The sequence below is a fragment of the Hylobates moloch genome, unplaced genomic scaffold (genome assembly GCF_009828535.3).
Source record: "Hylobates moloch isolate HMO894 unplaced genomic scaffold, HMol_V3 SCAFFOLD_4, whole genome shotgun sequence".
In the NCBI taxonomy this organism is placed as follows: domain Eukaryota; kingdom Metazoa; phylum Chordata; class Mammalia; order Primates; family Hylobatidae; genus Hylobates; species Hylobates moloch.
This window is the reverse complement of record NW_026652279.1, coordinates 9,125,432-9,139,542: the sequence shown is the minus strand read 5'-3', so window position 1 is coordinate 9,139,542 and position 14,111 is coordinate 9,125,432. Positions and strand designations below refer to the sequence as shown.

At 40.0% G+C, this 14,111-nt stretch overlaps 1 protein-coding gene across 2 annotated transcripts in view; it reads left to right on the top strand.

Moving 5' to 3' along the window:
- Positions 1–14,111, top strand: part of SUCLG2 (succinate-CoA ligase GDP-forming subunit beta) — a 374,531-nt gene that overhangs the window by 290,915 nt on the left and 69,505 nt on the right. Inside the window, exon 11 of one of the 2 annotated variants that reach the window (XM_032149461.2) lies at positions 6,872–8,013. The exons of the other annotated variant lie outside the window; for it this stretch is intronic. Within the exon in view, the coding sequence (XP_032005352.1) occupies positions 6,872–6,987 (116 nt within the window). The 3' untranslated portion in view covers positions 6,988–8,013. Of the gene's footprint in view, positions 1–6,871; positions 8,014–14,111 lie in introns of those variants that run through there. 2 annotated transcript variants of the gene reach the window in all.

The following is a 14,111-nucleotide window of genomic DNA, read 5'->3' as shown; positions in this document are numbered from 1 at the left end:
AAGCGCAAGCAGCCACTGATGAAGCAAATCAGTTTGGCTGTGTTCCACGAAAAAGTTATTTATGGATGCTGGAATTTGAATTTCATGTAACTTTCATGTATCATAAAATGTTCCTGTGATTTTTTCCTCTCAGCTATTTAAAAATGTAAACCCTATTCTTAACTTGCAGGTGATACAAAAAGAGGCAGCTGGCTCAATTTTGCCCAAAAACTAGAACTTGCCAGCCCTAACTCGGAGCACTAGACCAAGAATCAGACCTGTCAGGGTTAACTGGTTGTTTGATCCAAGCAAATTGTCTGACATCTTGGGGACTCATTTTCCTCTAGTGAATTCCTTCTAGCACTTAAAGGCCAGCTGCGTGGTTATGTGCCTTTGCCCTCAGATGAACCTGGGTTCAAGTCCTGCCTCAGCCTCTGACTTGCTGAGGATGTCAGGCCAGTTTCTAAGCCTCCCAGTGTTTTAGTTGCCTTTCCTGTAAAATGGGGATTAAAATGATGTCAACTGCAGGGTTGCTCTGAGGATTAAGTTTCATGATACTTGTGAACCCCTTAACTCTTGTATCCAACAAACATTTGTTGCACCTAATACGTACTCAATAAGTGCTAACTACTGTATTCTTTTTTTAAAAACTGAATTCCTATTAAAATAATGATTTTTAAATTACAGTTTCTACATATTTCCAGGCTGGAAAATGATTTTCTTCACAGCCTTATGATAAAAGGCAGGAGGCCTCTGCACCTTGCGAACAAAATCCTGTACTGTGTGCCCACTACCTTTATTTTCTCTTGTGTGTAATAAAAGCAAAGAAGAAATTTTGCTAAATTAACCTTGCATCTTTGTTTACAGCTCTCTTACTCCACCCAGTGGCAGAAAGTCACTGGTAACATGCCGAGGAGGTCACGAATTTTTAACATTTTAATAATTGTTATTATTTATAATATCCCCTAGTAGTAGAGCAAGATTTCATTTTAAACTCATTCCCCTTTGATTTTCCATTTTTAAGGCCTGCAGTGGGTAGATAACCATTTAGCTGAGTGGCTCCCAACAAGCAGATATTAAGAAGTGCCTGAGGTTCCACCAGCATGAGTTGATCAGTTATCTGTACAGGTGGTTATTAAAAGTGTTGTCCTGAAGGCTCATTAAAAAGCAATGTAGCATTTAATAAATATTAGAACATGTCAGTACTACCATTTAAATGTGGGAAGGAGATCAATTTCCTTTGTAATTCTGTGCACAGGCATAAACACTCTCTTTAGAACACTTAATTCCATGTCAGAGTTTAAAGCAGCTATGATAATTTCTATTTAGAAGTAAAGGCAGGGAGAGTGTTGGGGAATAGATGTCAGACACTTGGTGAATTAAGAAGAAAATAACCTTAAATACTCAAATAATATCATTTTACAAAAAAGGAATGCAGAAACTCACAATCATTTCCAAGGCTTCCTCTAGTTCTTTTCTTCCTTTTCTTTTTCAGTAACCTGTTTCCACTATCTACTGTTTTACTTTTATTTTATTTTATTTATATTTATTTATTTATTTATTTTGAAAATAGAGACAGGGTCTTACTCTGTTGCCCAGGCTGGAGTGCAGTGGTGCAATTACAGCTCACTGCAGCCTTGACCTTCTGTGCTCAAGCGGTCCTCTGACCTCAGCCTCCTGAGTAGCTGGGACTACAGGCCACCATGCCCAGCTGGTTTCCTTTTAATCCCTCTTCTCTGCGTGTCTCCACCTCCCCTTGCAGTTGTTCCCGCAACAGGAAGGAGGAAGCAAGTGGTAATTAATGACCAGGGCAGGGTCAGTGGGCAGTAGAGCTATGCCTTCAAGGAGAAACCAGGTCGAATGCTGCAAAGAGATGGTGCCAGCATCAGGGTAGGGGCTGGTGTGGAAGGCACTTGGCAAACTCATTTTTTTCTTTACTTTCTCTTACTCTCTACCTGTCTTTTTTCTTATGTGTGTTCCTTTTTGAGCTATTCCCCATGATTCTGTCTCTTGTCTCTCTCTTTTCATTTGTCTCTCTCTCTCTATCTCCGTCTCTCTCTTTCTACCCCCCTTTCCCCTTCTGTAACAAGTTTCTACCTGGTCACGATGGCTCTACGTATGACCCATTTCTCATCACAGATAAGCTTCGTATTTGAATGTGAGAATCCCTTCAAAGCCTGCTTAGTTGTGAGCATGCCTAGTATGTGCTTAATAATTAAGGCGGTAATTAAAGTGTAACTGCAAGTATAATTAAAATTCACTTTTGTGGATCCTAGAATTATGAAGCAATTAGGCATTTTCACACGGCACTGAAGGAGCAGCTGGGAGGAGAGAAGGGTTGTGGTTTTCTGGGGAGCTGCTCCATCCCCTTTCTTCCCCTGGCCCTGTCCACCAGTGTTAGCCTCGAGCAAGGCCTCACTTGTCTGGGGCACCTGAAGCTGCTCCAGGTTGGGAGGAGTAGTAACAGCTTGGAGTCCTCACTCAGGGCAGTGAGCACAGCCAGCTCTTCCTGGGCCCTTCCCAGCAAAAGGAGCCACTCCCAAAACCCCTGGGTAACACTGAGAGGACTCCAAAAAAAAAAAAAAATCCCTCCTGATTGCACCTTGAGCAGTTTGGGGGTATCTGTTTCAACCCTATAGGAAAGGATTGTTAGGACAGCAAGGAGATCTATCGAAAAGTACCCACCCACTCCTCTTCTCGTCGAGCACACTTTGTATGTGGGAATCCATCTGGAGTTACCCCGTCGGTCAGCACGTACTGCTAGCTAACAGATATTGGGAGGTATCCGGTAAGCAAGCCTGACAAAGGAAAGTGGATGTTTGGAGAGGACGAGGGAAGCATCAGTAAGTCATCCCAATAAGACTTCATCCATGGTAAGATTTTAGAAATACAAGGTACTCCGGAAGTTCATTGTACCAGGCCCTGCTTTATTTGGGGCATGGGGAGGTGGTGATTAGAAAGATATCCCCAAAGAAATGCCATTTAACAGATGCCTTGTGAATGAATGGGTGTCAGCCCAGTGGAGAGAGGTGTCAGCCCAACAGAGCTCTGGGTGGAGAGCCCAGCAAGGGCAGTGGCCCAGCACATCTGGGTGCTCATGAATTTCCAAATCATTTCTTTCCCCTTGGGAATACTGGTGCTAAGCTGGGTGCAAAAGAGGATATTAATTAAGGAACTGAATTATTTAGATTACTTGGTTGCAAGGAAGCACAACTCATTAAAGTTATCTCAAAAAATTAAGAAGATCAAGAGCTCATTTCATCCATACACATGCAAAGGAACTCAGGTAAAACGGAATAAGAAGTTATCTGAATAAGCGGGAACCGTGATAAAAAACTAGTCTCCAGAAAGAGCAGGATCTGAAATGGAGGAAGACATCAGGAGCGCCACTCCTGCACCTATCTGGAGGCCTTAGAGCTGTGTTGAGATTGGAAGGTGCTCAAAAGAAGAAAGGAAGAGGAAGAAGAGCCTAGTCCATGTCTCTGTGGGAGGAGATAGAACTTTACACATGGGGCACGGTGGCTCACGCCTCTAATCCCAGACTTTGGGAGGCCGAGGCGGGTGGATCACTTGAGGTCAGGAGTTTAAGATCAGCCTCGCCAATATGGTGAGACCCTTTCTCTACTAAAAATACAAAAATTGGTTGGGAGAGGTGGCCAATGCCTCTAATCCCAGCTACTCAGGAGGCTGAGGCAGGAGAATTGCTTGAACCAGGGAGGCGAAGGTTGCAGTGAGCCAAGATCATGCCACTGCACTCCAGCCTGGGTGACAGAGCAAGACTCTGTCTAAAACAAAATTTACACACGTAACTGTCATTTACCTTCTGGTCCAAAGACTGATTTGCTCCTGTGTCCATCAGGGCTTTTGCTTCACACTCTGTCATTACTCCATGAAAGCCATGCTTTGATTAGTGTCTAAATTCCTTAGCCTGCTATCTAACACCTGCCACAGTCAAATGAATCAAAGTGCACACAGGTTGTATTAATGAAATAATAAATTTTTACATCTGTATTACTTACCTATCAGCACTTAACAAATTACCCCCAAATTTAGCAGCTTAACAAAAAGAACAGTTATTATCTCACAGTTTCTGTGGTCAGGAATCTGGGTGTGGCTTAGGTGGATCCTCTCACTCAGGGTCTCTCACAAAGCTGCAATCACAGTGTCAGCCAGGCTGTAGTGATCTCAAGGCTTGACTAGGGAAGAATTTGCTTCCAAGATCCCTTATATGGTTCTTGGCCAGATGCACTTCCTCCTTGGCTATTAGACCCAGAGCCTCAGTTCCTCATCAGCCATTGGCCAGAGGTTGCCCTCAGTTCCTTGCCAGGTGAGTCTCTCCAGAGGGCAGCTCATAGCAGGGTAGTTTGCTTCATCAGAGTGAACAAAGAGTTAAAGGGAGCAAGATTGAAGCCACAGGCTTTTGTAACCTAGTCTCAGAAGTGAAATTCCATCACTTTTGCCGTGTGCTTATCTATTAGAAGCAAGGCTCTGGGTCCAGATCGTACTCAAGGGGGACGGATTCTACAACCATGTGACTACCAGGAGGCAAGAGTGATTGATCTTTGAAAACCATTTTAGAAGCTGCCTTCCACAGCGTTTACAAAGTCATATATTAGTCAAAGTAATGCTAGCTCCTGTAACAACAGAAAAATGCAGAAATTTCAGAGTCTTAACATTATAGAAGGGTCTTTCTCATTCCCGTAAGGTCTAAGAGGGTGAGTGGGTAAGATGCTTGGCTCCAGAGAGTTATTAAAGTATCCAGGCTGAAGGAGTCACTGCCATCTTCAAAAAGTGATTTGGCTGGGTGCAAGGGCTCATGCCTGTAATCCCAGCACTTTGGGAGGCCACGGCAGATGGATTCCTTGAGCCTAGAAGTTCAGGGCCAGCCTGGGCAATGTGGAAAAACCCCATCTCTACAAAAAATACAAAAAATAGCTGGGCGTGGTGGTGTGTGCCTTTAGTCCCAGCTACTTGGGAGGCTGAGGTGAAAGGATCACTTGGCACAGGTGGTTGAAGCTGCAGTGAGCTGAGATCACACCACTGCACTCCATCTTGGGTGACACAGTGAGAGCCTATCTCAAAAACAAAAAGCAAGACAAAACACAACCAAAACCAAAAAGGTGACTTCCAGGGCTGCCCCAGCTAGGAACACTCCAGAAAGCAGACAAGGAAAACCGAGTATGGAGAGTCCCTTTGGAGATTGTCATGGCCATGTGACATTCCTTTGGCCTGAACTCAGTCACATGTCCCCTTCGAGATGCAGGGGGGCCTGGGAAATGTAGTTTCTGGCTGGGCAGCTGCTTTCCAGCAATAGCAGTCTACTGCAGAAGAGGAGCAGGAGTCTATGATGCAAAGCCAGCCAGGCCTGCCGCAGATACTGCACCATTTACAAAAATGCTTTTACACTCATTTCATTTTCTTCTCATCACAACCTATACCATCAGCTATACTGTCCTCATTTTACAAGTAGAGAAGCAGACTAGCATATCTTTAGAACATGCAGCGTTTATAATTACAGAGAAAAGTTCAAGTCCCATCTCTGCCACTTACTGCCTCTGTGCCCATGGAAAAGTTATTTAACTTCTCTGTGCCTCAGTTTCCTTATCTGTAAAATAGGAACAATAGGACTACTCATAATTTTTGTAAAGATTTCATATGCTGTGTACAAGTTGCTTAGCACTGTGCCTGGCATACCTAAGCACTTAATGATATTAGTTCTGGGGAACATTACAAGGATGATAGTGCTCTCTATGGAAACAAAAGTTAAGGCTCAAAGAAGTTAAATGATTTACCCAAAACTACATAACAAGTACATGGCAGAGCCAGCATGGGGATTTTAGGTAGCAACTTCCCACATTTTATGCTTTCACCTTCCAGAGAGGACTTTCACCAGCTTCCTCTGTAAAAACAGGAGTAGATGAGCCTTAAGGTGAAGACACAGTGCCAAGCGGCCATCTTCACTGCTGCTTGGGTAGACCCAGGGTCCCACGAGAATCAGTGCTGCATCATCTTTTCAATCCACCCATTTCTATATAACCCAGCATTTGCCTGTTTATATGAAATGTGCTGACCCAGTGCCTCTTTTCATTTGCACTCTTTGTGGTAAGGCAAGTTCTCCAAGGCCTATATTTCAAGGTCTTTGTTTATAAATAGGCTCTGTCTTGCCAACTAGATAAAAGCACAGGAAATGATGTAGGATGAGATATTTCATTAGACATTTAAATTCTATCACATTTCTGCTAGAGGAGTTGTTCACTCTAAAAGGGCAGAAAAGCAGTTCTCATGTGAAATAGTCCCCAAGCACACGTTTGAATGAGGTGGCTTGGCCGGAAGATACTCCAGATCCACCAGGAACAGTCAAGAGATTGCCATCAGAGGCCGCTTTGCCCATTTTGAAGGGCTCAGCCCATTTCATTTTATAGAGTCAGGAGAAGGCAGAAATGGACATGCTGGATGCCGCCAGAGTCTCCAAAGCAGTGGATTTGTGGGCATAGCTGGACAGGTTCTCAGAACTTCCTTTCTCCAATCAGATGCCAGCCCAAATCCCTGATGACGTCCAAAAGGGCTTTAAGACAGGTGACTTCTGGTATGGGCCAAAACCACATTAGATCCACATGGCTGTGATTATCAGCAGACATCTCAGCTTCCATCAGTAAAACATGTTCATTTCCCTCTTGCAAGCCCTTGCTTTCATCTTCTTTTCTAGCTGGACCACAGCTTGAGATAAATTTCATGACATAATCTTTTCTGTCAGCGACCTTGATGAGAACCTATATTTAATCCATTTCCTAGTGAAAAGCTATAGACAGGTGAGTCTTGTGTGTCCTTGTGCAAACTTTATAAGGCGCCACGTCTAGTTTCATTCAGTGATTGTTTCCTGTCCCCCTTCTAGGAACCAACGTCCAAGAGGCCCAGAAGATACTCAACAACAGCGGACTCCCCATTACTTCAGCCATTGACCTGGAGGATGCAGCCAAGAAGGCTGTGGCCAGTGTGGCCAAGAAGTGATGGTTTTGTCCTGATCCGATGGAGAAAGAAAGCCATTTTTCCATAAAAAGGGATGGTTCATCATCGTGAAACAAATGGTTATCTCATTGGGGAAGAAAAGGGGAGGGGGAAGGCAAGAATCACTGAAAAATCTTATATCTGTGTTTTCTGGAATAAGATATCTAGACAGCCTAAATCTGATTTTAGTCTTTATAAAAATAATATCTTGTGTTCTCATACTTTTCTGTCACTGTAAGCCTGCCCAGTAGGCAGTGTTTTGCAGACTTTGGGGAGCGGTCTATGTGGCCAAATATTGTGTGTATAGACAGAATTTGAAATCAGGTCCTGCTTCATTTACAAGAATTTTGGTGGGCATCTAATCCTACATAATGAAAAAGAAAAACAGACCATTTAAAAACTCAGACACAAGATTATATTTAATATATTAATTACTAAAAAGGCACAAGATTACACTGAACATATTAGCTACTAAAAAGGCACTGCTAAGACATTCAAGCAAATAGCTATTACACACTACTGCAGATTTTACAGGTTTCTAATTCTAACATATGTTTGAAAAGTCCATGAGTTTTCCAAAATATATTTAATAATGGAATGTCTGCATTAATATACCATCCATGTGTTTTTACCATTTGCCTTAATATTGAATATACTGTTTACCTCACACTAAAAAGAAAACCAGAAGCCTTATTTGTGATTTTGGGAATGGAAGCTTCCATTTTTGTGTCAAAAATGAATCCTGATTCTTATGGAAATCTCTGTTATTAAGACATTTCAAGATGAGACAACACTGAAGATCAAATTGTGTTGAGAATCAGTATCTTCTCTCCTCGTTTATCTCTTACTCCTCATCCTCCCAGAATCTAGCAGTTTATGGTAGAAAGATGGGAACCTTGTTTGAATGTGGTTTTTTTTTCATGATGTCCAATTTTGTTGTGGGAAAGGATTTGGATAAAATTTTTGTTTAAATTTTGGTAGATTTTTATCTATACAAATTTAAATAAAATTATGTTTTGTAAGCTGTAAGACCAGTGTGTATTTCTCATTTTAGTCAATTTTATTCCTCAAACAATTTTTTTTTTTTTACAAAGACACTAGTCTGAGTGTCTTAGGTGTGTCTCTAAAATTTGATAATTTGGGTCATTCCAGGATTATTCCAGTTCCACTCAGCTTTATCAGATAACCATTTCTGTGTTAGGAGATTATTGAATCCATAAAAGTTATACACAAACCAGAACCCCAGGAATGTATCTCAGATGTCTGACAGGTTAAACTGTGACGTCAGTCGGCGTAACGCAAAGGGATATACTCCAGTATAAACTCCTTCCATTAAGTGAGGCTCAATTGCCACCATTAATTTTCCTTTCAGTGTATAAATATGTAGCAGACTAAACTATTTTGTTTGTTTTTTTACCAGCTTACGTTGTTCTCGTAAGTTTCATGTGTGGACAAAAGTATGAAAGTCATTATTGTTTAGAGCCATGTGTGCCATGGAGAAATAAACTATTGGATAGATCAGTCTTACATCCTTTCTTAATGCCCATGCAATGAATGAAGAATATTAACAGTGTCTTCTTAGGTGTGTTTTGGTTTTTGATAGCTTAATCACTAGTTGGTGCAGTAAAAAAAATAACCTATATTTTGTCAACTAGACAACATTTTTAAATTTTTTGATCTCTGAAGAGGACTATGTTTGAATCACTTGTAAATATTTATGTTTCCAGTCAACTCAATTTGGAGGAGGGGATAAAGCAATTAAATCATTTTTGTGATTATTTCATAAAAGGGTTAATAACAAGGAAATAGCCTTTTATTTTCAAATAAGCTCAAAGCCATCAGAGCTTGTTCTTTTTGCATCCTTAGCGTAGCTTGTCTCTGTTGGTTTTATTCTCAGGGAGGCCATTTTTACAGGTGGATAATGGCTGTTGGCCATTACATGTGAGGTTCTCAAATTTAGCATCCTCAGAAGAGAAAGAAAGAGGGAGCAGAGGGAAAGAAAATAAATGAAAGAAAGAGGGAGGAAGGAGAGAGGAAGGAAAGAAGCTTCTCTCGGTAACTCTAAGACACCTCCCAAAATTGAGTCTTTATGACTCCAGTGATCAGTTTCAGGTCAGTAACCTATTCCTGAACCTGGCCCTGGTTCACTTACAATAATTTTTGTGGTCATCTATACAATAAATATAGGCCATAAAAAACTCAGACAAGTTTACATTTAACATATTAACTACCTAATATGGTTTGGCTGTGTCTCCACCCAAAATCTCATCTTGAGTTGTAATCAGCGTTTTTGATTGTTTTCGCTTTGAGCTTATTTGAAAATAAAAGGCTATTTGCTTGTTATTAACACTTTTATGAAATAATCACATAAGTGATTTAATTGTTTTATCCCCTCCTCCAAGAATTAAATTACAATTCTTCTACATTTTATTTTCATGTCTCTTCCTCTCAGTTTTCTCTCTGAGGAAAAAAAAATGTCATTAAGAACTATATTGTTTTTTAAGTGCAAAGCCTTGATAAAAATCGGAAGGAATATTATTTTTTCACATTACTAAAGTAAATATTTGAATGTTTGTGATCATTTGTGGGATACACCATATGTTCAAAATTAAAATAAGTGAGAAAATATACATCATAGTGGAGAAGGAAACAATGTGAGGAAGTGAAAAGGACATGTTCTTTCCTATTTTTCTAGATCTGGAGTTGGCAAACTAAGGCCCAAGGGCCTATTTTAGTAAATTAAGTTTTATCGTCAGAGACACACCCCTTTGTGTGCATGTTGTCTGTGGCTACTTTCGTGCTACACAGCAGAGCTGAGTAGTTGTGATAGAAACTTTAAGACCGTAAAATATTTCCTCTTTGGCCCTTTACATAAAAGGTTTGCCAACCCCAGCTCTAGATAAATAAAAAAATACAACATTGCCCCCAAAATGACAGCAACGGAGTATTGTTTTCAAACCTGAGAAAGGAAGATTTAGACATTAAAGTGAAACAGAAATGGAAAAGTAGGAAATATGATCTTTGATCTTTCCACTTTAAACCCTGTGAGAGCTACAAAAAGTCTACAAAAGGCCGCTTGCCAATGAAAACCAATTCAGTTTTGTTACTTTTTGTCTTTCCATCACCACAAGGACTGTCTGCAGTAGTTCTTTGCACTTTTGAACATATGCTGTTCCTAACTGCTTACAGGTGCATTGGAATAATACCAAATCATGGCTATGAATATTAAACTACCAAAGGGCTGCACCTATCAACTAACTCATCCTCAAAGTGATCCTTGCTAGTGAGTATGTCATGCATTGTTTAGTCTTGGAAGGACTACAGCAAGGAAAAAAAGTAACTTCAGTGTACCTGATCCCCACCACATTACTGCAAAGGCAGTATCCATTTTACCAATGAGGAAATTGTGACAAAGTGAGATAAAGTTGCTCCTCTCGAGTTTCGTAGTTAATGGCAAAGATGTTGGCTTCTGGACTTTGGATTCTTGTTTAATTCTATCATTTCTTCTATTGTCCAGTAAAACTTTCTGTATGATGGCAATGGTAAATTTCAGTGCTGTCCAACATATAGTCATCCATCACATGTGACTATTGAGCATCCTGGGAACTGAATTTTAAAGTCTAATGCTAATTAATTGATAGCCACACATTGCTAGTGGCTGCCATATTGGACAGTATAGCTCTCTGGTCTAAATCTCCTGGGTATTAGGATGCGTTACTTTCACTTCAGAGAGGCTCACATTGATTAAGTGCTTTCTGTGTGCCAGGAACTTTACCTATGCTCTCCTAATTAATCCTCTTTAGCAACTCTGTAAATCTATCATTGTTGTTTTACTGGTGAGAACATTGTAATTTAGAGAATTTAGGTAACATGACCAAGAGCACAAAACTAGCATGTGGCTAGTCAGGATTGAAACTTGGTCTTCTGAGTCAAAAGCCACTGGTCTTTGTTTTGTATCTATGGGGACCCAAATTCACTAAGGTTGTGCCACTTATGATCATTTGAAAGAATGTTGGAGGCAAAGACATTTAGCACGGTGGGTTCTTGAATGTATTGCTTGCCCTGTGTATCTCATACTTTGGGAAGCAGGGTTTAGAAGCAGAAAGATCACCATAAGCAACTGGCAGGTCATATGGACTACGATGTGAATAGCACCTCCTGGACTTGCACAAGGCATAAGGCAAGGGCCATTTTCTAGGGATCTAATTCCAAGTGCCTTCTCTTTAACTCAGTGCCTTCCCAGCATCTATAACCGTGACCATCCAAAAGACAAAAGGCAGAGGGGCACAAGAGATAAAGGCTGGAGGCAGTTTTATCGTATTAGGAGAAAATTTAGTTTGCAGTCTCTACCCTTCTTCTGGAGAAGTTTAGGTCTGGCAGTCTTATCTCATATTTTCATATTCTAAGTAGGCCAGGAGCAATTCCTAGGCACCTTATGCCAAATTTCACAAGTCCAAAATTAATTAAATTGTATATGCCAGCTATGGGGAAATTGTCAGGTTGTTGTTGTTGTTGTTCTTGTTCCTCCCTTGTGTTTGTGGAGGCAGCAACATAGAGGCATGTTTATTGGGGGCTCTCCTAATTCCTTTCCTAGCTAGGGAAGAAAAAAATGAAAGTAAGCCATGATGTAGTAGTCATTAACACATCTGTTTTCAAACATCAGACAATCGGAGAGACTAGAAGATTTGAAGATTCCATTTGGAGTTTTTTTTTTTCAATTACCTTTTAATATTGAACATTCATATGCTTTAAATCCTCATAACTAGTTGCCCTGAGCAAAACAAATAATTTTTGAAGGACCTTGCATTAAAAAGCACAAATGACATCACAATGATAAATCGTTTTAAATAAATAAATAGCCTCGTATTAGGAATCACATACAACACATACAGTAGTCCTCCCTTATCCTTGGTTTCACATTTCAGTTTTAGTTACCTGCGGTCAACAACAGTCAGAAAATAGATTAGTACAGTGCAATAAAATGTTTTGAGAGAGACCACATTCATATAACTCTTATTACAGCATATTGTCTTAATTGTTCAATTTTATTCTTGTTTGTCTCTTACTGTGCCTCATTTATAAATTAAACCTTTTCATAAGTATATATGTCTAGGAAAAGACATGCTATGTGTAGGGCTTGATCGTATCTGTGGTTTTAGGCATTCACTCGGGAGTCTTGGATGCCCTGTAAGTAAGGGGAGATTCCTGTATATTAATAAAAGTATTGGTTGGGTTTTATTTATCACTCATCATGTATATGATCTCATGGATACAAACAGGTGACCTTGCCAATTGATGCTAACTTTTTGTGTGTTTATGAAAAGAACAGTAGTAGCCTTGCTCCCTGGATTCCAATAAAAATATCTATTAATTTTTTAAAAGAATTTTGGACCTCTAGTTAAAAGGTCATTGTTTCCCAACTGCATGACTCTATCTTGAAACATTTACTTTATTGTTCTTTATTAAACATATTTTTGATGATCCTATGTTTTAAATAATTTCTTCCAAGATTGCTTTCTTTCAAGAGAACTTTTAAGCATTCAGTTAAATAAGAACCCTTTAAATTTCTGTTAATTGTTTCAAATGTTACATAATTTGTATGGACACATTGACAGCTGTAAACTTTTAGAATATTGCATGTGAATTTCAAAAAAATTTTTTAAATATTTGCATACATTGGGATTCATTAAACTGTTTTCTCATAGTTTTATTTTTTATAAAAACCTAGTTGTATTAAAAATGAAAGTATTAATATTCAAGTTTGGCAAAAATATAAGAAAACACTTCATTAATTTAGTATTTACTATGTAATCAGTATAACATTTCTGGAGGTCAGTTTTTTAGTACAGATTAACAGCATCAAAAATGTTCATAGTGCTACTTCTTTAGGGTATGGAAATGGCTTCTGGGTGGGAACAGGTGAAACAGGAAAACAGAATGCCTGGGCTGATCTGTGTGACAGAAGCAAAGGTTGAAAGCTGTGTGCTGAAAGCCAGAGGGCGTCTTTTCTTCCCACCATCCAGGGCTAATAAATGGCAACAGCATACACCTCCAACTAGGTAGATGCTTAGCAAAATCACAGAGGACATAGCATGGTGCAGCTCTTCCAAACAAGACTGCACACAGGCCCAGCGGAATGGCTCCGATCCACCGTCTCCTACCCTCCCCACTACACACAACACATTTCCACCAATGGCACACAGCCTCAGGAAAGGATTGCATATGCACTTCCCAGCTCTCAGGGAGGTAGACAACTGATCTCAGATAAGGAGATCAGAGAGAATTAGCACACAATATATCAGAACAAAGAGAAGGAAGACAGCTGCTGTGTTCATCATGACCAAGAAAACAAGAAACAGAAACAACATGGCATCTGTGCTATTCAGTAAAGGAAAGAGGGGTCAGCCAAAGGCAGAAAAACGAAGGCACCCATAATAGACAAATAATCCCTTTTGGAAAAACATATAACTAAAGAAAAACATTTTTTAAATCCCTAAACAACCTATTAGTGTAATACTTAATAAAACTATTAATTCAGTTAATAAACAAAAAGGTGATTGGATACTGACATAAAAACAAAAAGAAGAAAAGGGAGGTAAGAAAACCAATGGAAAAGGAAGAAAACAATATTCAAGAACTAACCAATAAATCACAAAAAGTAATGAATCCTAAATATATTGCAATGCACAGGAGAGCCCCCACCCCCAGTGAAGAGTTTTCTACTCAAAATGTCAATAGTGTCAAGGTTGAGAAACCCCAATTTAACTACATTTACTAATTTAACATAATAAATGTGGGTAATGGATTCATTAAAATGAAAATGCCAGCCGGGTCTGGTGGCTCACACCTGTAATCCCAGCACTTTGGGAGGCTGAGCGGGGCCTGAGGTTAAGAATTCGAGACCAGCTGGGCCAACATGGTGAAACCCCTCCTCTACTAAAAATACAAAAATTTCGCTGGATGTGGTGGCGGGCACCTGTAATCCCAGCTACTTGGGAAGCTGAGGCAGGAGAATCACTTGAACCCAGGAGGTGGAGGTTGCAGTGAGCCGAGACCGTGCCATTGCACTCCGGCCTGGGTGACAAAAGCGAAACTCTATCCCAAAAAATAATAATAAATAAATAAAA